This window comes from Neofelis nebulosa, chromosome 13, assembly GCF_028018385.1.
Source record: "Neofelis nebulosa isolate mNeoNeb1 chromosome 13, mNeoNeb1.pri, whole genome shotgun sequence".
Taxonomy (NCBI): domain Eukaryota; kingdom Metazoa; phylum Chordata; class Mammalia; order Carnivora; family Felidae; genus Neofelis; species Neofelis nebulosa.
In genome coordinates, this window is record NC_080794.1 from 58,967,213 (window position 1) to 58,992,424 (window position 25,212).

Consider the following 25,212-nt stretch of genomic DNA (forward strand, 5'->3'; position numbering starts at 1 on the left):
CGCGAGTTCGAGCCCCGCGTCAGGCTCTGGGCTGATGGCTCGGAGCCTGGAGCCTGTTTCCGATTCTGTGTCTCCCTCTCTCTCTGCCCCTCCCCCGTTCATGCTCTGTCTCTCTCTGTCCCAAAAATAAATAAAAAACGTTGAAAAAAAATTTAAAAAAAAAAAAAAAAAGAATAATAATTACCATTTATATCTTAAAAAGTAATTCATTAACAGAGTTACTTACACCAGATTCGATGAGAGTATGCAGTACTACTAATAAATCATCAAAAAACTCGACATTTATAAGGTGAGCAAACCTAGAATCAAACAGAGTTTAGTTAATGGGTGACCTAAAAAGAGAAATAAAACAGCCAGAAATTAAATTTGACTTTAAAACCATATTTTTAATATTCCTTATTTCAACGTTAGTCACAATGGAGACAGTGGTGATTATTGATGTTTTTCATTAACTCAAATTGGTCTTTTTGACAACACCCAGCATAAAATAGATGAGGCACTAAACAAACTGAAAATATTTCAGAAATACTTATGCCCTATGAAACAAGAACAAACAACTACCCAAGGAAAGTACTCCATGCTGTTCTAACTCATAAAAGGGCCAGGAGCATCAGGTTCTAGGAAAATGGGGAGTGGGAAAAGGGAAAGAAATCTGTTATTTATAGGAATATGGATCCTACAAAAACTTCAAAAAACAAAATGAGAGAATACTGGGTCTAGTATCTAGTTGAGGTTCTGCAATTAATTACCTATTCAATCCTAGGTAAGTCACTTACAGTCCTGGAACTCTATTTCTAGAAATAACTGAAATCACTCAATAGAATAATAGAGGAAGAATCATCTGATCTACTAAATGTGAGAGCACTCTGTACACTATAAAGTACTAGGCACTAAAGTACTTAAAAGTCAAGATATCTCTTCAGTATTAGTGCAAGAGCCTTTGACATGATATAAATCTTAGAAGTGATACATTCCCTCTGTGCTAGTACAATCTTTTTGGGAAGCAACTGGGCAATATTTATCAAAATTTAAAATGAGCAGACCCTTTGACCTGGCAATATATGCACACGAGGGCATGAAGGTATTTCCAATGCAGCATAGGGGACTGGTCAAATAAGCGTATTATTGATTCATAAGATGAAGTATTATAAATGTAAAGGAAAAAAAAAGTTGGATATAGTCATGCCAACATGGACAGATACCCAGAGTAACCATTTTATCAAAAAAGAAAAGTTATGAAACATTACATATAGTATGATTCCATCTGTGTGACAGAAAACAGACCAACACACACACACATACACACACACACGTATAGGAATATATATATATAGGAATATATATATATATAGGGAAAATATATACAGGGATATAGGGAACTTGTAATTTTTTTTTAAAGTTTATTAACTTGAGAGAGAGAAAGCATGAGAGAGGGAGGGGCAGAGAGAGGAGAGAGACCAAGAATCCCAAGCGGGCTCCGCATTGCCAGCATAAAGCCTGATGCAGGGCTCAAACTCACAAACCATGAGATATGACCCGACCCAAAGTTGGACCTTCAACCGAATGAGCCACCCAGGTGACCCTGTATTTTTAATTTTATATTCTTCTGCATCATTTGAATTTTTAAAAAAAATTTTAAGTGTTTATTTATTTTTGAGGAGAGAGACACACAGAGTGTGAGCGGGGAAGGGGCAGAGAGAGGAAGACGCAGATTCTGAAGCAGGCTCCAGGCTCCGAGCTGTCAGCACAGACCCCGATGCGAGGCTTGAACTCACAAACCATGAGATCATGACCTGAACCAAAGTCAGATGCTTAACTGACTGAGCCACCCAGGTGCCCCTGCATCACTTGAATTTTTAACGTAAGTATAACTAAAAACTTTTTTAAATAAAGCAATTGGTCACTGAAAAACAAACAGCAGGCCCTCTCTTTGAATCCTTTAATAACAAGGCCCAATTTTATAATCCCACTGTCAAATAGCTCCAGTCATTAGAAAGTAATGTCTTTATGGGGGTGCCTGGGTGGCTCAGTCAGTCCGATCCTGCAGTTTGTGGGTTCAAGCCCCACATCAGGCTCTGTGCTGACAGCTTGGAACCTGGAGTCTGCTTCATATTCTGTATCTCCCTTTCTCTGCCTCTCCCCCGCTCACACTCTGTGTGTGTCTGTCTCTCAAAAATAAACCAACAGTAAAAAAAAAAAAAAAAAAAAAAAAAAAAAAAAAAAAAAAGAAAGTAATGTCTTATACTAAACAGAACTTGCTTCTTCTCTATTTTCCAACCATCAGTCCTCTTTCTGAAGCTGTGCTGTCCAATGACAGCCACTAGCCACATGTAGCTATTAGGCACTTAAAATGGGGCTAGTCCAAATTGAGATATGCTGTAAGTGTAAAATACACATCAGTTTTTGAAGATTTTATGGAAGAAAAAAGAATATTAAATAACTCCTTAATAATACTGAATATATGTCAAAATATTTTAGATAAATTGATTCAATAAAATATATCAAAATTAATTTCACCAATTCCTTTTTACTTTTTTAATGTGGCTAACTGAACACTTTAAATTACATACCTAGTTCACATTATATTTCTATTGCACTGTTCTATAGGATACTACCTCAAATAACTGGAAATCCATCACAACGACCATTATTCTAGCTCATATCCCCCAACAGGTTCACTGGAATATACCAAAAGCTCTCTCTCTGCAGGAAGAGTAGACAGGGCTCGAGAAATGAGGTGCAAGCAGGGTTAGAACAGACTTAAAAGTTGCCTGCACGGACCACTCAAAACTCTGACAGTGGATAACTGACCACAGTGCGAAAGGAACAAAAGAACTGTGAGATAAACTTTTGGGACCCCCAGAACTTAATAAGCAGAAGGAAGGAATTACTGAAGGAGATTAAAAAAATAAAAGGTTTGAGATGAGAAAACTAAAAAATGTTAGGAACAGTTTCAAGGAAAGGCTGGTGACAAAGAACGAGAGAACGGAGAAGGTCATGGGGTCATCCTTAGTGAACCTTGTTTAAGGTTCATGCTTTTTTTGGTTTAGAAAGAATCTAAAAGGTTTCAACCTACACAGCCCTTACTTGGCAAGACCTTCTAGAACTGCTGGCAGGAGAGGTGACCTCTGGGCCTTCTTCAATATTCTGAAGTAGGTTACAAACACAATATTCAAAGTCTCTGTGTGCTGGCAGAAGAAAGAAAATGGCTTTAGTATAACGTTGTATATTTTCTCCTGAGTTACCAGAAAGATGACTTTCAAAGTTCAGCCTTTTTTGTCCCTTCCTAACCCTCTCCACAATCCAATCTTAGGAGCTTCAAAACAGAATGAAGGTACACACCCTGAGATCTCCTAAGACCAGCAATGATCATGCCAGGTTCTTGCATACGGAAGCCTCATGAAATAAACCAAGATTATACTGCCACAAATTGAAACAATAATCTCCAGTTAAAACCCTTTAACAAAACATTTCACAAGCATGAGAGAATGTGAAACTGCCTACCAGTTTAAGTTTTTTCTCAGTGCTCTCTGAAGCTTCTGCTTCTAGAAGCTCTCTCTCCAATTTCTCTTCTGCTTTCTTCCACTGGAAAGAAACAGGGAAAGAATAAGAGTATATAGCGCTGAGTGAAAAAGCAAGCTTCAGAGAGGCATATATATGTAAATATTCTGAAAGACATACCCTAGAACACAGATAAAAGCACAATTACACAGACCTGGAGAAGAAGCATACACAAACCAAACTCAGGACAGTGGCTGCCTCCTGAGAGGAAGGCAGAACAAGACTGGGGAGAGGCGCAAAGGGGATGCTAACTCTATCACTAATGGTTTCTTTTCAAGAACAAAAGTGAAGTAAGTCTACTACGTTTGCTCATTGTGAATGGTAGACACATGGGATATGCTACTCTCTGTAGTTTTCCACGATTTACATTTTTTCAAAAGAGGAAAAAAAGGGAAGAACACAAGGAGCCCAGAAATAATTCTTACTGTTAAATCATCTGTAACATGGAAACAAGTCATTAGCAATACCCCTAGACACACTGACATACAATGCATAAAACCAGATACTATATAGAAATTCAACAAAATATCAGTTTTTTCCACTTCCTTATGCTGTAAGAGCAGCAAACAATGGTTGCTAAGCTGTGTGAGACGCAGGGGGACTGACTGAGAAGAGTTTCCTTCCTGCATGCAGAGTTAACGGCCATGTTCTTAGTGGATCTTTTGTTTCCCCACCACAGCTACATACATGCTATTCCTAACACGGATTCCGAGTTATATTAGAATAGTATAGTACAAACAATTAAAATATTTACCTTCATTTGTTTACAATGATTAAGTCTATTTTTGTACTTCTGTCCTATTTTCACAATTTATTAGACACATTCAAAGACAGATATCCCTGGAAATGTTTTGTTTTGTTTTTATAAGCAATTTGATAACCCTAATAAACTATTTAGAAATGTTCTGAGAAACAACAGTGATAACAATGGTGGTGGTGGTAATTAAAGTTTATAAAGTATGCCCAGCATTATGCACTTGCTAAGTACTTTACATACATTATCTTATTAAAGTGCAGAGTGACCCACGAGGTAGGTGCTATTACTAGCTCCATTTGTCAAAATAATAATAATAAAAAAAGAAGTTACCAAGGTCTCATACTAAATAAACAAGGGGCTGGAATTTCAACCTAGGTTTCAAATACAAGCCAATAAAGAAACATGGTTCAATTAACAAAAATCCACTCTGTTGCCAACTTTACATGAATGTCACCTTTCTGCCAAGGAAGGGATCTGTGTATCACAATGAATCTAAGACCATCTAAAGAGCAAAAAAATAAAAGCCAGCACGGCAAGGAAATTTTTTCAGCTACTGCTCTTTTTGCCAGTGAACTGTTAGTTTAGTTAATTCAATAAGACATTTCTTTACAAGAAGTCGAAAAAATAAAATTCTCTAAACATTAGGTTTTAACACATCTATATTTAACTATGATCTCTTCCTGTGCCTACATTATGATTTTATTTTTTTTTATTTTATTTTATTTTTTTAATGTTTATTTTTTTATTTTTGAGACAGAGAGAGACAGAGCATGACCGGGGGAGGGTCACAGAGAGAGGGAGACACAGAATCTGAAACAGGCTCCAGGCTCTGAGCTGTCAGCACAGAGCCCGACGCGGGGCTCGAACCCACGGACCGTGAGATCATGACCTGAGCCGAAGTCGGACGCTTAACCGACCAAGCCACCCAGGCGCCCCTACATTATGATTTTAATCTCAAATCAAACAAAAAAGGAAATCAAGCAAACCTTTCTCTGCATTCTTGAAAGAGTTTTTCTCTTTTCCTTGAAAGTCATGAACTTTTTTGGTTTATTAATGTCCTCTGTATCTTTTTTCACTTCTACTTCCTTGATTCTTAAGCACAAGAATGTTTTTAACATCTAATGTGAAGAAAACACAATATACAGCTTAATATTCATATCGCCCTCAAAACCTTTATACAGAAAAGCATTTAACAATGTTAATTCCTTCCTTTGTGCAAACAAACAAACAAACAAAAAAACTCTGATACAGCTTCTATCACATTTCATACAAAATACTATCATGTTATTGCTAAACATATTTGGCAATTTGTGTCTTTAAAAGGACGCAGTATTTGGCTAAATACACATAACATTATTAGTATTCAGTGTAAGAAGTATAAGGAAGAGAGAACACATCACCTAGGATCGGTCGATAGGGGTACAATCAGTAGATAGGCCAGAAAAAGGTATGGGCCAGTATGGGAGGAAAGGATATAAATCACATATTTCTAAACCAATTTTAATTTGCCAAACCAGCCTCCATTTTGTAGTGAACAGTTCTAATCTTCAGCTTCCTGCCCCCCATTAAAACACAAAACAAAAAACATGTAGACCAATGTTATTAATTTTAAGACTAGTTATTTTCCTTTAAGCCAATGGGTCTCCAAATTCAGCAAACATAAGAATCATCTGGAAGACTTAAAATGCAAACAGCTGGGCTCCATTCTGAGTTTCTTTTTTTTTTTTTTTTTTTTTAAAGTTTATTTATTTTTGAGACAGAGCGAGACAGAGCATGAACAGGGGAGGGGCAGAGAGAGAGGGAGACACAGAATCTGAAACAGGCTCCAGGCTCTGAGCTGTCAGCACAGAGCCCGACGCGGGGCTCGAACTCACGGACCGTGAGATCATGACCTGAGCCGAAGTCGGACGCTTAACCGACTGAGCCACCCAGGCACCCCCATTCCGAGTTTCTGATTCACTAAGTCTGGAGTGGGGCCCTAGAATTTGTATTTCTAATTCCCAGCTGATGCTCATCTAGGGACCGCAAACTACTACCTTAAGCCATTCAAAAAATCCAGAAATTTGGTAATTGGTGTTTTGTGTACTACAGCAACCATCCAAACACAAAGACAAAAGGGGTTCAAAATCCTAATTTTCTCTGGAAGAAAACACTCTCCTGACTTCCTGCAGTCACAGCAGCATTCCTGGAAAAAACACTTGAGAACTATAGGTTTTATTCCAATGTTCCAATATGTACATTTGTAAGAAAGCAAAGTATTTCAGTTTTCAGCATAGAATGGAAACAAGAAAGAAAAGCATAAACAGTGAACATGAAGTCATCCCAGGTACCAGAAAGATCAGTTGGAGTATTCTGTAGGTATTCTACCTGCTCACAAATAAAAAATAAAGTAACTCCACATTAAAGATGGTCAACTTCTGTTAAAAACTTTTTTTTAATGTTTTTATTTTTGAGATAGACAGAGTGCGAGTGGGGGAGGGGCAGAGAGAGAGGGAGACACAGAATCCGAAGCAGGCTCCAGGCTCTGAGCTGTCAGCACAGAGCCCGACGCAGGGCTCAAACTCACAAACCGTGAGATCGTGACCTGAGCCAAAGTTGGACGCTTAACCAAATGGGCCACCCAGGCACCCCTAAAGATGATCAACTTTAAAAGATGGGCACCAAGAATACACAACGAAGAAAGGACAGTCTATTCAATAAACAGTGTTGAGAAAACTGGACATCCACATGCAAAAGAATGAAACTGGAGCCCTGTCTTACACCACTCACAAAAATTAACTTGAAACGGAGTAAAGACTTAAAAATAAGGCCTGAAACCATAAGACTCCCAGAAAAAAACATAGGGGAAAAGCTCCTTGGCATTGGTCCCAGCAATGAGTTTTTTGGATAAGAAACCAAAAAGCACAGGCAAGAAAAGCAAAAATAAACAAGTGGGACTACATTAAACAAAACATTTCCTGCAGGCAAAAGAAACCATCAACAAAATGAAAAGGCAACCTACTGAATGGGGGAAAATATCTGTAAGCCACATATCTAACAAGGAGTTAATATCCAAAATATACAAGAAACTCCTACAACTCAACAGCAAAAAACAAATACCCGAGTTAAACAATAGGCAAAAGACCAGTTTCCAAAGAAGACATACAACAAATGCCCAGCAGACATATGAAAAGGTGGTCAATAGCACTAATCATCGCAATCCAAAACCACAATGAAATATCACCTCACACCAGTTACAATGGCTATTATCAAAAAGCTAATAGGGGCACCTGGCTGGCTCATTCAGAGGAACATGCACCTCTGGATCTCGGGGTCGAGTTTGAGCCCCACATTAGGTGTAGAGATTACTTAAATAAACTTAAAAAAAAAAAAGATAAGAGAAAACAAGTATTAGGACATGAAGAAAAGGAAACCCTGGTATACTACTGACAGGAAGCAAATTGGTACAGCCATGGAAAACAGCATGGAAACTCCTCAAAAAATTAAAACAGAATTATCATATGATCCAGCAATCCCACTTCTGGGGACATACCCAAAGGAAATGAAATCAGTATCTCAAAGAGATATCTGCACCCCCATGTTCACTGCAGCATTACTCACAACATGCAGCGAAGATATGGAAACAGCCTATATGTCCACTAACAGATCAATGAATATAGAAACTGTGCCATATACATACAATAAAACGTTACTCATCCACTAAAAAGGATCCTGACAGTTGTCACCACAGGGATGAACCCAGAGGACATCACACTAAGGGAATTAAGCCAGACATGGTAAAACAAATACTGTATGCTCTTACTTATATGTGGAATCTAAAAAAAGTCCAATGCGTACTAAAAACAGCTGTTGCCAGGAAATGGGGGAAATGAGGAAATGTCAAAGGATACAAACTTTCAGTTATGAGTAAGCTCTGAGGATCTAATTTACAGCACAGTAATTATAGTTAATAATATTGTATAATTTGAAATTTACTAAGAGTAAATCTTTAGTATTCTCACAAAAAAAGATTAAGAGACTACAGATGTGTTAATTAACTCGACTGTGGTAATCATTTCACAACATATAGTATACTAAATCATCATGTCGTGTAATCTTAAAAAAAAGAAAAATCACATCATACAACCTAAATATATACAAAAAAAATACAAAAAACAAAAACAAACACCCAACAAATTAAAGGATGTGGTTTATATTACAGCATCACTAAAGTGGAAGTGTTTCCCTATGGGCAAGTTTCATGTTCAAGTCTTAGTATATGATCACTCTACAGTTCTGAGTATTTATTTAAGCCCAATATTTATTTTAGCTGTCCAACTAAAATTATCAGCTCTGAGAAATGAAAGGGATTAGACAGCAAAGAAAGACTTAAAATTAGGGAATAAAACAGTTCTAGAAAACATCAGTTTAACAATCAAAACTATAGGACTAAAAATGAAGTTAATAAAAATATCTAAGACCCAAATGAAGACAACTATAAAATTTCAGTTAAGGACATGAAAGAAGCCTTAAATAAATGGCAAGATACATATTCGTAAATAGAAAAAAAAACTGATTCTTTAACTATTTTAATTCTCCCAAACTAATCTACACTTTGAATCAGTTCCAATCAGATTCTGTGTAGACTATTTCAGGAAAAGGAAGCAAAAAAAAAAAAAACAAAAAAAAAACCAAACAAAAAAAAAAAAACAACCTTCATTCTAAATTCCATTTAAAATAATACATAAAAGTAATTTAAAATATTCTGGAGGAAAAAAAGAAGGTCTGTGCCTTTTATCAGTAATGCCCATTTTGATCAGTACCATCCTACAGATGAACTGTATACTATATACGATAAACATAAAGCTCCGGTTACTAAAAGCAGTATGTTACATGTAGGGGATTTACTGAATCAACAGAACAGAAAGTTGAGAAATAAAATTTTGTGTAGAGATTTAACGTAAAATAAACGCGGCATTTATATCAGTAGCAAAAGGGAAGTGGTATTGGAATAACTGGCTATCCATTTCAAGAAGTATATATGTTATCAGATCTGCAATCATACCATCCACACACATAAAGATGTCAGATGGATTAAATGTTTAAATATAAAAATTAACACTCTTCTGGACGGACAGAATCTATAATCTTGGGATCGAGAATGTTCTTCCATGGATGGCAAAAATACATATAAACAAGTAGATATGTTTATATCTATATAGAAAAACATCTAGAAGAATACATACTAAATTGTTAAGAGTAGTTACACCTAGTAACTGGTGAGTTTTCTACTTTATACACTTCTACAAAGAATAAAATTCTTCATTAACTGTTGTAATTTAAAAACAAAATGCAAAGAAAAGAAAGGCTTACCTCTGGTCTAACTTCATAATTTCTGCCCTTCACAAAACCAGAAATCACTTTAATTACACCAAGGGAAGCTTGGCCTAATTTATCTTGTTTAAACAGTTTCTTTACTGCCTCACAACACATTTCAGATATCTGAAAAATAAAATGTTACACTCAGCCAGCGTTTCTCAACTTTGGCACCACTGACACTTTAGGCCAGACGATTCTTCACTGTGGGGGGCTGTCCTGTGCATTGTGGGGTGTTTAGAAGTGCCCCAGCCCTGACGCGCTAGATGCCAGCAGTAGCCATGGCAGGCAGTTGTGACAAACTGTGAGCAGACGCGGCCTAATGATCCCCAGAGGGCAGACCAGCCTCCTGCTCAGAACCACCACACTATATTTCTGTTCAAAGAATTTTTAGACACAGTGTTTAACAAAGTGACCCTATGTTAGCAATAAATCATAACTCCAAAAGAATTCTGAAAGAGAAAAAATAATAATAATCACAAAGCCGACAACAACAATCACTTAAAGCAACCCACCGATTTTGACACGTCATTCATGAGAGGGACAATCAGTACAATGATGTTGTTGTGAAAGTTGAAATGAGACAGCGCCACCAACAGCTCGCACAGGCTCTTCACAGCCACTTCTGCCAGTCCTTTGTATGCCTTTAAGGAAACTACATTACTTTTCTTCAGTTTCCTTTGCTTCCAATCTGATCAAAAGATAAATGTAGTTACTTCACTCATTGATTTAAACTTCAACTAATTAGCTTTCTTTTACAGTAATATGCAATAACACAACAACTCAATACACTGGACAAATTCTTAAATGAATTGTGTCTGAGACACGAGTAAAAATGTTACCATTAAAATTTATCTGCCATCATCCATGGTCTGACTCTAACATAATGTTAAGAACCTTGGCTTTCCATACATATTAAAAGATGTATCATTAGGGGAAAAAGACCTCAGGGATAAAGGGGGTAGGGGAAGACAGGGAACTGAATGCCTTAAAAGAATCCTTGGGATGGGCTCTACCGGACTTCCCCCAAAACACTAGACTACAAGTCAAGAAGCATGGGTTCAAATCCTAGTCATCTATTAACTGGCTGGTGAATATGAGCAAGTTCCAGATTCTGAGCCCCAATCACTTCCATGTTCCAAAAATTCTGAGAATCCAACACATCGTTTCTCCTGACTTCTTGCTGATGCTGTGATATCTTTACCCAGGAGGGCCAGAAGAGATTTAAATTTTCCTTCAAAATAGCCAATGATTCACAGTACCTCTTTTCTAGAAGTTTCTACATACATACTCTGCCTACTACTGTAACATAGCATCTTGAAAATAAAAATATGCTGGTTTTTCTAGAGTAGGTTCAACACTTCCCTCTACATCATATACAACCAGAGATAAGAAAGACAGTGTGGATGATAGTGCCTTTGTTTTAAACTTGCTTCTCACATATACGAGTTTTCCTTAAACAGGCCGTATTCCTAAGAACCGTATCTTCTATTTACTTAAAGCTGATGAGACTTCATAATGAATGGAGGAATAAACAAAATGTGGTAAAGATATATATACAACGCAATATTATTCAGTCTTAAAAAGAGAGGAAATTTTGACACATGCTACAAAAATCTTGAAGACATTATGCTAAGTGAAATAAGCCCGTCACAAAAGGGCAAATACTGTATAATTTCATTTATGAGGTTCCTAGAGAAGTCAAATCCACATTAAATTCAAATTAGGAAGTAGAATGGTGGCTGCCACAGGCTGGAGGCAAGAGGACATGGGTAGTTAACATTTAATAGTTACAAAATTTCAGTTGGGGAAGATGGAAAAGTTCTGGAGATGGATAGTGGTGATGGTTGTACAACACTGTGGATTTACTTAATGCCACCACACAATACATTTTAAAAATAGTTACAATGATAAATTTTATACCTATTTTACCATGGTTTTTTTTAACATAAAAAGATGACTTCATAGGGGCGCCTGGGTGGCTCAGTCAGTTGAGTGTCCGACTTCAGCTCAGTTCAGGATCTCATAGTTCATGGGTTCAAGCCTTACCTCGGGCCCTGTGTTAACTGCTCAGAGCCTGGAGCCCCGAGCCTGCTTTGGATTCTGTGTCTCCCTCTCTCTCTGTCCCTCCCCCACTTGTGCTCGCTCTCTCTCTCAAAAATAAATAAATTTTTTAAAAAACAGGACTTCATAATGGTTCAAGCTGCTCAGAAAAGGCCCAGACCTGCATGATGCAATACAGAGGCCACTAGCCACATTTGACAATTAAGTACGTGAAATGTGGCCAGTCCAAATTCAGATGTGCTGTGTGAGATATGCACCAGATTTTGAACTTAGTTCCAAAAAAAGAATTAAGATACCTTACTGATTTTTTAAATTTATTACATGTTGGGACGTCTGAGTGGCTTAGTCAGTTAAGCAACCAACTCTTGGTTTTGGCTCAGGTCATGATCTCACAGTTCATGAGTTCGAGACCCTCTGTGCTGACAGCACCTATCAGCACCTTGGGATTCTCTCTCTCACCTTCTCTCTGCCCCTCTCCCACTCATGCATACATGTGCTCTCTCTCAAATAATCTTCACAAAAAAATTTCTTGAATTGATTACACGTTCAAATAATTTGTATATACACATAGTATAGCTTATTACTTTTTTTTTTTTTTTTTAGTGTGGTTACATACTGCTTTTATTTTTAAGCGTGGTTACACATTTTTTTTAAATGACATAGGTGTCTCATTTCCACTGGACAATGCTGGTCTACATAAAGTTCCCAGGCCTTACAATATATGCTATTAAGTAGGCTCCAGCTGGGCTGCCAGAGCATAGAACCAACATCTATGGCACCCACCCCTACTTCCACTATACTCCCTCCTGCCCTTACTGGGCCAACAGGATTCAGTAGTTCCATTCCAGCTGAGACAGCATCGGGGTGATCTGTAGGCCCAGCACTGAGTGAAGGAGCCCAAATGAGTCAAGTGAAAGCACCTGGCCTAGGCAACCGAATTCCTTCTCCATTCATGCTCCAATTTTTCCTATGCCCTTCCTTTTCTGAAGAGAAAAAGAATAAGGGTTTGAGGGAAGAGTTTATCATCCAGTATGACTGACCTCTAAGTCCATTTTCAAGGCACTAATTTCATCCACTTCCAAGTCACCCTTCTCCCCTAACTACCCTCTCCAAATAAAGCCAGCAGAATAAATTCCAACCATTCGCAAATTCAAAAAAACCTGTAACACTAGGGAAAGGACTGCAGCAACAATAACGCTAATAGCTGATCAAACAAATACAGTGCCTTTACAGGCCAGGCACAGCTCGAAGCACCTTTTAGTAATAAATTACTTCTCACAACAACCCTATGAAGTACTATTATTCCCATTTTATAAACAGAAAAACAGAAGCACAGAGAGATTAAGTGATCTGCCCATGACATGGGTAACAAGTGGTGAGCCTGGATTTGAACCTAAGAAATCAGACTCTAGACTCCGCTCTTGACAATACACTATGGTGACTCTCACCACAGAGCACAGAATATAGAACTCACCTTCCTGAACAAAGCTTAGTATGTTACATACTTTAAAAATATGTTTTGGGAATGCAAGCTGGTGCAGCCACTCTGGAAAACAGTATGGAGGTTCCTCAAAAAACTAAAAATAGAACTACCCTATGACCCAGCAACTGCACTACTAGGCATCTATCCAAGGGATGCAGGTGTGCTGTTTTGAAGGGACACATGCACCCCCATGTTTATAGCAGCACTATCAACAATAGCCAAAGTATGGAAAGAGCCCAAATGTCCGTCGATGGATGAATGGATAAAGAAGATGTGGCATATCTATCTATCTATCTATCTATCTATCTATCTATCTATCTATCTATCCATCCACACAATGGAGTATTACTCGGCAATCAAAAAGAATGAAATCTTGCCATTTGCAACTATGTGGATGGCACTGGAGGATATTATGCTAAGTGAAATTAGACAAAAATCATATGACTTCACTCATACGAGGACTTTAAGACACAAAACAGATGAACATAAGGGAAACAAAAATGACATAAAAACAGGGAGAGGGACAAAACAGAAGAGACTTATAAATATGGAGAACTGAGGGTTACTGGAGGGGTTGTGGGAGGCGGGATGGGCTAAATGGGTAAGGGGCATTAAGGAATCTACTCCTGAAATTGCTGTTGCACTATATGCTAATTGGGATGTAATTTTAAAAATTAAAAAATAAAATTAACATACCTTTAATCATTTGCTCCAGATTTTCCAAATAAAATTTATATTGGCTAACCAGGCCTTCTTCAAATTCTCTTAACTTTTGGGTTTCTTTGCGAATCTGAAAAGACCAAAAAGACCAATCATTTTTTAAAATCAAGATATTAAAATCCTTAAGTTAGCACAAAACGTGAATGCCTGGTATGTACCCAGTCCTATAAAAACAAAACAAACTATTTCTCCCATCTCCAGCTCCCCAAAATGTCCAGCTTATTTTGTGCAGTAATTGTATCCAGCATTACCTTGGTAGATTTCTCTGCCTCTGTGAGGGGTCGTATTTTATATGAAGGAGTAATATCTTTAAATAACTCCATCAGGGAAACTATCACCAATTTTCGAACAGTAACAGCCACATCAGGATCCTGTTCCATCAGCATGGAACGTAATTCTTTCAATTTTTTAATCTGTTAAAGAAATAACTTATAAGGTCAGAGTAACCATAGCAAAACAATTATGAACAAAAGACAACAGCCTCACATATGGCACAAGTGGAAGCCACACAATGACTCATGGGGTCTAGTCAAGCCATACACAACTCCAGATACTGTTCACATTACCAAAAGATAAATCACTAAAGCTAACCATACTTTTGTTAAGTAGTTAGAAGAGATAGACTTAAAAAACAGTTTATATTTATTAATTTACCTATTCTTTGAAATTCTTTCATTGGGTTTTCTTAAAGCGTATGTCCTGTTTCTCTAAAAACACTTTTTGAAATAAATTAAAATGTTACACACCAAATATATTAATCACATCTACACAAATTAATCAGGAATTAAAGATAATGTGTCCACATTAACTTCAGCTTCAACAAGACCCTTTCAAAAATCATTTGTATGAAGTAATACAGAAGTAAAGACTTGGTTTCAATGAATGTGCTTGCTTTGCTAAACTACTATTGCCTGCTGGATACCTTGACAAGCAGCATTGTTTGGTTAGCAATGACTGCCATAGCAGGGAGTAGGATACATATGCTACTACCTATTTGCTATCCCTAACTTGTGTGAGCGTGGGGCTCCAGACCTGGAAGACCCAGGATCCAATCCAGCGCCTCTTAAAATTGTAACAAATCACTTGAATTTTTTAAGATGCAATTTTTCAGCTGTAAAATAAGATCAACAGTTCTTGTCTTTATGGTTTTATAATGATGAAATGAGAGCATGCAGGTGAGAAAAATTCCAAATTTCTATCCCCATTTCTGCTCCAGGTCTTCCCCCAACTTTTTTAAAGAAAAACAAGTACTACTCCAAAATGTAACCAGATGGAAGATTTTTTGCTACAAATGGAAATAATCTACTTTATTGTTCAATAAACAAATTCACAGTAGGATGCTGGGGACTCCAATATAACAAGAATAATAGTACCACTTTACATGACTTCATGTATATTTGATTATTTCATCCTCACAACAAAGTTTTAAAATAGGTACCATCTTCTTTTTAGAGATGAAGAAAACGAGTCTTGGGTAAAAGGATTTACCCAAAGTCTAACAGTACTCAAGGTTTCTTGAGTCCATATGTTATAACTATGACCATCGTCACCACTGTTCCCATGGCCCACTGATAATTCATTGTAACTCTCTGGTCTATTTCACCTAAAATATTTTCCACTTCAAGTACTCCTGAACTAATCTCCCTGACTTTTGTGAGGCATGTTCCTTATTACAAGTTCTACCAATCAGTCAAACAAATTTGCAAGTAGGTTCCTTCTCCCTCATCCAATTAATTTTTACACGTACCACTTTAAGAGTTACAATATTAAGCCCCATATCTTCATTTAGAGAGGAGGAAAATAAGACTCAGAGAGTTTGTGGCTTTTCTAAGATTACAGAAAAAATTAGGTTCAGATGTAGGATTAGTCTAAAGTTCTGCCTACTCTTATTCTACTCCTCAGTCCCCGTGGTGTTTTTTGTTTTTATGTTTATTTTTGAGAGAGACAGACAATGAGACAAATCATGAACAAGGCAGGGGCAGAAAGAGAGGGAAACACAGAATCTGAAGCAGGCTCCAGGCTCTGAGCTGTCGGCATAGACCGTGAGATCATGTCCTGAGCCAAAGTCGGATGCTTAACTGACTGAGCCAAGCAGGCACCACAGTAGTCACGGTGTTTTAATGCTTTCCCTTCTTGTGTGTGCTTACAGGTAATAAAGGGATCTTAAGATATTGGATATTTACAACATATCTAACACGAAAAGCCCAAAGAAATGAACACTACTTACATTACTTTCTGGGTCTGATAATATGGCAGACGCCAAGGCTGCAATATGCATTTTCTTCTCCTGTAGTTTCTTCCTTCTCTCAATTAAATGTTCTTCTAATGTCAGTTCTCGAATGGGATCTTCAATGATCTCTGAAACAAATTAGGCTTCCCTCTTAAACATTTCTTTATTTACAAGTACCCAAGAAAGTTCATCAACAGAGTAATTTTCTTATAGTAATACACAATAATAATGTGTATTGGACACTTGCCATGGGCCAAGATTACTACATATCCTCTCAAAAATACTATGAGGCGGGGCACCTGGGCGGCTCAGTCAGTTAAGCAACCAACTCTTGGTTTCGGCTCAGGTCATTATCTCATGGTTTGTGAGTTTGAGCCTCGTGTCTGGTTCTGCACTGCAGAGACTGCCTGGAACTCTCTCTCTCTCCCTCTCTCTCTGCCCCTTATCCACATACGCTCTCTCTCAAAATAAATAAATAAACTTTAAAAAAAGTTTATGAGGCAGGTTCAATCATCATACCCATTCTGTACACAAAAAATGAGGCAAAGGGACAGTAATTTGCTTATACTCATAAACCTGGCAGAAATGGAATTCAAACCCGGTGGTCTGACTAGAGAGCCCATATTCTTTTTTTTTTAATTATTTTTTTTTTATGTTTATTTATTTTTGAGAGAGAGAGTACGATCAGGGGAGGGGCAGAGAGAGAGGGAGACACAGAATATGAAGAAGGAAGGCTCCAGGCTCTGAGCTGTCAGCACAAAGCCTGATGCAAGGCTCTAACCCATGAATCGTGAGATCATGACCTGAGCCAAAATCGGATGCTCAACCAACAGAGCCACCCAACCGCCCCATTTTTTTTTTTTTTTTTGAAGGAGAGATAGAGCATGAGTGAGTGGGGGGAGGGGGGGAGAGAAAGAAAGAGAAAGAGAAAAAGAAAGAAAGAGAGAAAGAGAAAGAGAAAGAGAGAGAGAGAGAGAGAGAGAGATGGAGACACAGAATATGAAGCAGGCTCCAAGCTGTCAGCACAGAGCCGTGAGATCGTGACCTGGACTGAAGTCAGACCCTAACTGACTGAGCCACCCAGGCGCCCCATGAGAGCCCATATTCTTAACTACTATGCATAATTCCTATTAATTAAAGGAAAAATAAATCTGATTTAGTTTTCAAAAAAGTACAGAAGGGCGCCTGGGCGGCTCAGTCAGTTGGGCATCCAACTCTTGATTTCAGCTCAGGTCATGATTCCAGGGTCATGGGATCGAGCCCCATGTTGCACTCTGCACTGAGCATGGAGCCTGCTTAAGACTCTCTTTCTCTCTCCCTCTGTCCCTCTCCCATGCTTGTACTCTCTTTAAAGAAAATATTAATTAAAAAAAATAAAATTTAGAAAAGTACAGCCTTGTTTTCAACTCTATACAGTCCTCTGCACTACAGAAAATATGTCCACTTTTAGAAAAGAAATTCCTAGGGAACTAGATTGAACAAACACACAAGCATAATCTGTAACCCTAGGAAGAGTGACTGAAAACAGTTAAACAGTTGACCTGTTATCTCCTTTACACTATACGTGAGGTTTGCTAAGCAAAGGTAAAATTTAACCAGCTTGTTCTATCACAAATTCTAAACAGAGAATTTCAAACAATAAAATATGTTCTTTCAGTTAACTTTGATTGCAATGGTCTTAGCTGTTAGAAACCCACATTCAAAGGTCTAAAGCCGACATATATAAGGATAATTGCTCTAATAAAGAAGTGAAATGGTTTCATACCACAGAATCATTTTTAATTTAAAGCTAAAAGTTCATAATTATTTATAGGCAGGCCTTTCACTTGAAATTAAAAAGGATTCAAACAGTAATCACTTATGAGACTCTTCATGCATGCCCAGACATTACAAACATAACTGCATAAAATTTTCCACAATAAAGAGCAACAAAGAATCAAATTCCACAAGGTGAGACTTTCAACAAGTGGGAAAATGCTCAAAATGACTTTGAAATGACCAGTACTCTAAAATGCACAGTTCCAGACTTTTTCTAAAATTGAGTCATATTTACTATTAAGCAAAAAACTGTAATTCTCAATTAACAATTTAGTAATTATAAAGACACATCATTACCTTCCTCAAGTTCCAACTCTTCTTCATCCTCTTCATCTTGGTTATTGTCAGTAACTACATGGAAAATACGTGCATTAAAAATGTGACAATTTACTTCAGCGATAAAACTACAAAGGAAAGAGATTACCATAAAACTCTGGAAAGTAGTTACTTTCGTGAGGAGGGAACAACTAGTGATTTAGGGGAGCACAAAGAAAGTTTCTGGGTGCTGGCAGCATTTATTTCTTGCCTGGATGGTAGTTATAGGGGTGTGTTTTTGTGATAAACCACATGACTTTGCAACTTTGATTTCTAGACTTTCCTATGTTTTATTTCGTAAGAAAAAAAAGATACAGGTAAAAAAAAAAAAGGCTAAAAAAGGATGACTATTATGTGCTCTAATTTTAGAAACAATAGTATTTGGTGAAAAAAACTCTGAAAAGAAAATCACCTCAATATAGTAGCTTCAGCTATACTCATGGTACAACAGACATCATCTGAGATAATCATCTGTATTTCTGGCCAAAATCCTCAAGCTTGCTCTGTGACTAATTGCAGCTACCCCTATTTTGTAGGTATGGGTGAAAGTAAAAAGAAAATTAAGTCTTGAGTAGAAAAAAAAAATGTGTTAATATTAGTAAGCAGCTATAATTTTTACTAATCTACTGGCTAATCAGATTCACCTGGCTTCTCCCTGGTCTGTGGGATTATACCACTTTTATCCTTGATAGGAAGCAAGTGAATCAGTTCCTTCTCCGGTGCAGTTTGCAGAGTTCTTGGTATTTTTTCATATTTTTCTATAATACGCTCATGCTTTCGTTTCTTGACATGAACAGGTTCACTGCAGGGAAAAAAGAAAAGAAAATTCCAGCTTTAATGTACAAATGGAACCTAGAGACCAGTAGAGAAGTACAGAAAAATACACGGCTAGCCAAACCTCCAATAGGTATACAGATTATTAGCACCTAGACCAGGCACACAGCAGGCACTCAAATAGAAAATGAATAAATGAATTGTATAGTACTGTATTGTATAGCATAGTACTATTGTATAGTATAGTACCATACCACAGAGACTCAAACTATGACTGGATCTAATTTTCCCTTCAGATGCCAACGAGTGGGTTACAGCAGATTCTTTTTGAAGACTATTCCACAGAGCCAAGGGTGGTATCGTGCTATTTTACTTTCCCAAAAACCTTCAGACCATAACATGGACTTAGAAGAGTTAGAAAGATCTAAGTTTAAATTTCAGATCCACTGCTTATGATTGCAGGAAGCATCAGTTTCCTCTGTAAATGGGAATAATACCTACCTAACAGGGCAACAAGGATTAAGAACTCAGGACTGTTCTGCCAATTCCCCAAACACAGAGCTGCATTCTTCCCCAGTGCACTCTACTTCACTATCCAGACTAAAAAGAAATAAAGATATACACTAAATAAGGCCAGTTTGTTTTATTCATGAACTTCCTTAATTTAGGAAATAAACCAAGTCACAAGGTTTACTTTTTGCAAATACTGTGTTCTGAGCTGAACATCTTGTACTAAACACCTACAAAAAATCCAGAACCAAGTTTTTAACACTAAAAGGACATGAATGATTATAATCTAAATGAATTATTACCTAGAAGAAAGATCTCTTGTTAGAAAAGATGCTCTTTGTCCTAAGTCTCTCATTAACTGTAAGTCATCTTCATCCATCATATCTAAAGGAAGGGCTTCCTCTTCTTCCTCCTCTTCCCTCTCAATCCTTTTACCTGTTCCAATACAACAAAATCAGAAACAACTATTAGAAGCACAGAACTCTGTGTTTTTGTGTCAACAAGAGGAAAAGTTTAGGCTTTTCTAGTACCTTTGCCCAGTGTTTCTAAATGGAAGCACTAATGACACAGTGGGCAGGACAGTTCTTTGTTTTACAGTCCTGAGCTAGGCAAAATCCTAGCATCTCCAATCCCTGAAATCTAAATGCCAGGAGCCTTCCCAGGTCACTGTAATAACCAAAAATTAAAATGCCTCCACACATTCTGCAATGTCTTTCAGAGCATGGGAGAACCAGTGATTTAGCCGTTTCCCTCCTTCTGATTCCCAATGACTTTCATTTCCATTCCACTTCAGTCACCCCCTCCACAGCCCACATCCCACACCTTGTTTTCTCCTGCCTTATTCTGTCATTGAAGCCCTCTCCCCCTTAGCCCTTCAAATTCTCTAATCTGTTAACTTCTTTATATCAGCATTTTAAGATGGGTGAAGTCATGGTCCAGTGGGCAATTTGTCTATTTTACTTCGTTACGTAGATTATGTGGATCATACAGATAAAACTGTCTTAACACCTGTATAGTATTTCACCATAGGTAAACAACATCTACGTCATCTAACAATTCCCTGTGGGAGAACATTTTATTTTCAATTTTTGATCATGGGGGCATTTTTATTTCTTTGTTTGCTGTTACTAATAATGTTGCAATGAGCATGCTTGGAAATATATTCTTGGCAATTTTTTTCAAATATAATCATAGGTTGATTCCTAACAGGAAGACTATTGGTCAAAGGAAAATCCACTTATTTTCTTAAAATCTTATTCTGTGATAGTGAATATGAGTTTATAAATATATACTTTTCTCCTTTTTATTCAAATGGTATAAGCATCTCATACATGTGGTGATAGCCTATAATTACAATTAAGTGAAAACATCAATACACATTACTTTTCACCTTGTTTTTCAACATTAACTATTTTGTAGAGTATTTCATGTTGGACATAAAGACCTTCCTTCTTTCTTGAAACACTCTTCTTCTGATTTCTAAGACACTATACAGTTCTGGTTTTCTTCCTAATTCTCTGGCTCCTCCTCAAATCTCATTACATATTCCTCCACCCATTTCTTTTTTTTTTTTTTTAATGTTTATTTATTTTTGAGAGAGAGGGGCGCCTGGGTGGCTCAGTCGGTTAAGCGTCCGACTTCGGCTCAGGTCATGATCTCGCAGTCTGTGAGTTCGAGCCCCACGTCAGGCTCTGTGCTGATGGCTCAGAGCCTGGAGCCTGTTTCAGATTCTGTGTCTCCCTCTCTCTCTGACCCTCCCCCGTTCATGCTCTGTCTCTGTCTCAAAAATAAATAAACGTTAAAAAAAAAAAAAAATTTAAAAAAAAAAAAAAAAAAAAGAAACTGAGAGAGAGAGAGACAAGTGTGAGCGGGGGAGGGGCAAAGAGAGAGGGAGACACACAATCTGAAGCAGGCTCTAGGCTCCGAGCTGTCAGCACAGAGCCAGACAGGAGGCTCCAACTCCCGAACCATGACATCATGACCTGAGCAGATGCGTAACCAACTGAGCCACGCAGGCACCCCTCCCCTCCACCCATTTCTTAAATGCTGGGGTTCCTTAAAATTCTTTCTTGGTTTTCTTGTTCTCAGTCTACACAGTCTTCACAGTGATTTTACCCAAGTCTAAGTCTTCAATTACCATCTATATGCAGATAATTGCCAAAGCTATTCTCTCTAGCCCAGATATTTCACATGAACCTTATACTCTTATACCCAACTGCCTGACAGACTTCATTTAGATGCTCAACATGTAAAAATGAATATTTTGCTTTTTTATATGTAATTATTAACACATTTTAAAAATTCTACTGAAATTTATAGAAGAGATCCTAAAAAGCATCTAACTCAACCATTGCTTTTTTTTTTTTTTTTTTTTTTTTAAACAGATGAAGTACCTGGAGATTAAGTGACTAACTTAGGCCACTTTCCTAGTAACAAAATTAAGAAAACCCAAGGGGCACCTGGCTGGCTCAGTCAGGGGAGCATGTGACTCTTGATTTTGGGGTTTTGAGTTCAAGCCCTACGTTGGGTATAGAGATTACTTAAAAATAAAATCATTAAAAAAAAAGAGAGAGAGAGAGAAACCCAAGTTTCCTGACTTCCAGCCCAATGACCTTTTATACATCACAATAATATGTAGCCAAAAGATCAAACTAAATAGGTCAGGATTAAGAGAATGAGATGTAGATGTACATGGGAAGACTGACTAGTCGGATACACTCAAATATGAATACCCTGAAAGTACCAGTAACATTGTAGAACAACTGGTCTGACTCAAAATGGCCATGTTCCTTACCTGTTTTGAGTACTTGAAGTTCTTGGATAATTTTACAAAAGAATAACCCTGTCAGTTACAGCTCAATTTCACTCCCAGTTTCCAAATGAAAAGAAAGTCAGAAGTTTAGAAAACTAAGTGAACTTTGGCAACACTGTGAAGAATGCTCCAGAGAAAGCTATGTTCTTACCTTAGCTAACTGCCAGTGAATGGGAAAGTGGCAGCACTGGCACGCTCCCCAACATTTATTTACACAGCTAATCTGCTTGTTTTCCCAAGTCTTCTTGATCTCCTTTCTAAACAAACTAAAAGGAGAGACTATCTCCTTCTCACAATGAATACTATATTGAAACACTTTCTCAAATGGACTGATAAAGCATATAGGACCACTATCCTTACCTACTCTTAGGAAGATCTGAAAACAACAGCGATTACTAGAAAGCAATGTTGTTTCATGAAAAACATTTTGTTTTTGTTTTTGTTTTTTTTAATGTTCATTTATTATTGAAACACAGAGAGAGACAGAGAGTGAGCAGGGGAGGGGTAGACAAAGGGGGAGACACAGAATCCGAAGCAGGCTCCAGGCTCTGAGCTGTCAGCACAGAGCCCGACGCGGGGCTTGAACCTACAAACTGCGAGATCATGACCTGAGCCGTAGTCGGTCACCTAACCAACTGAGCCACCCAGGTGCCTCTATGAAGAACATTTTAGAAAAAATCAATAGTGGGGTGCCTGAATGGTTCGGTCAGTTGAGCATCCGACTTTGGCTCAAGTCAAGATCTCACAGCTAGTAGGTTTGGGCCCCCAACCAACTCTGTGCTGACAGCTCAGAGCCTGGAACCTGCTTCAGACTGTCTCGGCTCTCTGCCCCTTCCCCGTTTGTGCTCTCTTTCTCTCTCTCCCAAAATATATAACCAACATTAAACAAAATTTTTTTAATTAAAAAGAAAAACTCAATGGAAACTACAGTACATGAATGCTTTCACAATTACCTGGTTGTTTTTCCCTTGGGTCTTCCAGTGGAATCGGTTTCTTAGACACAGCATCTTTTACAGCTTGCCTTAGTTTCCTCTGTTCTTTTCGGTACTTCTTGAGAGTGCTTTGTTGTTTAAATTGCTTATTTTTTAGCTTGTTTTCAAGTTTCACTTTACTAGTTTTCAGCAACTTCCGAAAGCTTGGGATCTGCTTTTTATTTCTTCTCTAGAAAACAGTAACAGGAGTACTGCACACCCAGAAATTTAAATTGCATACTCACAGCAAAATGTTATCTTTAAAATAAGTAACATTCATAGATCGGTTTACTCTTTGCAAAGTTCTCCAACATATATATCCCCTTCAAAAGCCTAGTTAAGGAGTGATTGCTGTTACCTTCAAATTACTGATTAAGAAGCTAAGGCTGAGATTATATGACTTGTCAAAGACCCCTAAACTAAAAAGGAAAAAACAGAATTCGGGTCTTTGGATTCCAACATTTGCTGGTAACCCCTCATTCAGAAATCCAAATCTCAGCCCTCATTTTCTCTAAGAACCGGGGCAAATCACTTACTTTCCTAACTCCTTACCCTTTAGGAGAAAAAATGGGACTCATTTCGAGTCCCATAACACACATTATAAACTCACTGAGAGCAGAACCCTGTTTCTCAACCGTAAAATAAGGGATTCGAAAGATACTCTCGAAGAACCCTTTAGTGTCCGACACCCTACAGAAACAAGACTCCGTGCCTGTCTCATCGCGGCCCCCTGAAGCCAACCACGCGCACAGTGGGCAATGAAGGAAGCACCAGATCTAAGGGCCGGGACAGCACACAGAACCAGAAGGGAGCCCCGAATCTAGGCCACCGCCCCCAACAGAACAAAAACCCGCGCCAAAACTACATCACGCAGAGATTGTCAGCCAAAAGGGCCCTAAACCGCGGAGACCTGGCTTCTCAGGACACTCACAGCCTTCATCCTTAAATATGAAGGGAGTTCCGGCCCTGCAGTTTCACCGGGAATAAAGGTAATCCACAAAACCCGAGGAGGTAACACACGTGCCCAAACCCGGACACTGCGCAAGGCGGAAGCTACCGCTGGCTCCTCCCCCATCCTCCGCCTCCGGAAATGGGGGCGGGACTTCCGCACCCAGCTTCAGCCGCGCGCCCTCTCGCGGCGCCGGGTAGGTGGCGTGCCGGCGAGAGCGCACGTGAACGCGTAGTGTCCCTGAGCGACGCCCTGGCAGAAGGCGGGTGGCCCCGGGGGAACTTCGCAAGGTCTGTGATTCTTATCCTCTCGTCCGATTTCCTTTACGTTCTTGGAGGAGTCGGGCTCCACCCTTCAGAACGAAAGGGCTTGATTTTTATTAATCACCTTACTGCACGTTGTGCCACCATCACGTAGCTTACCTCATCCTTCTGTCATAGATACTTGTGCAATTGGTTTTCCTCCGTCAAGGCTTGGGCGCCGAAAAAGCCTTATTCCTTTTGGGTAATGCCTGTCCCTCAACGGGCCCTCTGGGCGTATTTGTGGAATGGCGAATGACATCTCATGACCTTCCAGAACTCAAAAGTCTCGAATTCTTGGTATTTTATCTTCAAATATTTCTTGCCTTCATTTCACCCCTTGTCTGATAAAGAGGTATATCGGTGAGACTCTGCATTTCCGTATTTTACAACTCTTACCTTTGCGTAAATTTTACTGTCTGCTTTTGAATTCCAACAGTCATTAATTCTAACAGGAAGATTTATGTATTGCAAGAATATGTTTCTCAGAATGTTTGTCTCTCAAAGGCTTTTTTTCCCCCCTGAATAAATTAAAGAATTCCACTTCAGTCTATTTTTTAAAGGAATGAAGTATGAGCGACATCTCAACAAAGT

The 25,212-nt window shown here is 38.3% G+C and overlaps 1 protein-coding gene across 3 annotated transcripts in view; it reads right to left on the reverse strand.

Annotated features, from left to right (window-relative positions):
• Positions 1 to 24,435, reverse strand: part of NOC3L (NOC3 like DNA replication regulator) — a 52,169-nt gene extending 27,734 nt beyond the window's left edge. For 2 of the 3 annotated variants that reach the window (XM_058697222.1, XM_058697223.1), the window contains exons 1-14: positions 24,302 to 24,435; positions 23,353 to 23,560; positions 19,890 to 20,022; positions 18,948 to 19,105; positions 18,286 to 18,339; positions 16,168 to 16,298; positions 14,192 to 14,353; positions 13,917 to 14,010; positions 10,189 to 10,364; positions 9,671 to 9,799; positions 5,305 to 5,436; positions 3,505 to 3,585; positions 3,088 to 3,188; positions 227 to 299 (exon numbers count right to left, since the gene is read on the reverse strand). In XM_058697222.1, the coding sequence (XP_058553205.1) occupies positions 227 to 299; positions 3,088 to 3,188; positions 3,505 to 3,585; positions 5,305 to 5,436; positions 9,671 to 9,799; positions 10,189 to 10,364; positions 13,917 to 14,010; positions 14,192 to 14,353; positions 16,168 to 16,298; positions 18,286 to 18,339; positions 18,948 to 19,105; positions 19,890 to 20,022; positions 23,353 to 23,560; positions 24,302 to 24,310 (1,641 nt within the window). In that variant the 5' untranslated portion in view covers positions 24,311 to 24,435. The remainder of the gene's footprint in view (positions 1 to 226; positions 300 to 3,087; positions 3,189 to 3,504; positions 3,586 to 5,304; positions 5,437 to 9,670; positions 9,800 to 10,188; positions 10,365 to 13,916; positions 14,011 to 14,191; positions 14,354 to 16,167; positions 16,299 to 18,285; positions 18,340 to 18,947; positions 19,106 to 19,889; positions 20,023 to 23,352; positions 23,561 to 24,301) is intronic. The other variant, XM_058697225.1, reaches the window with a different exon arrangement.
• Between the last annotated feature and the right edge of the window lie 777 nt (positions 24,436 to 25,212).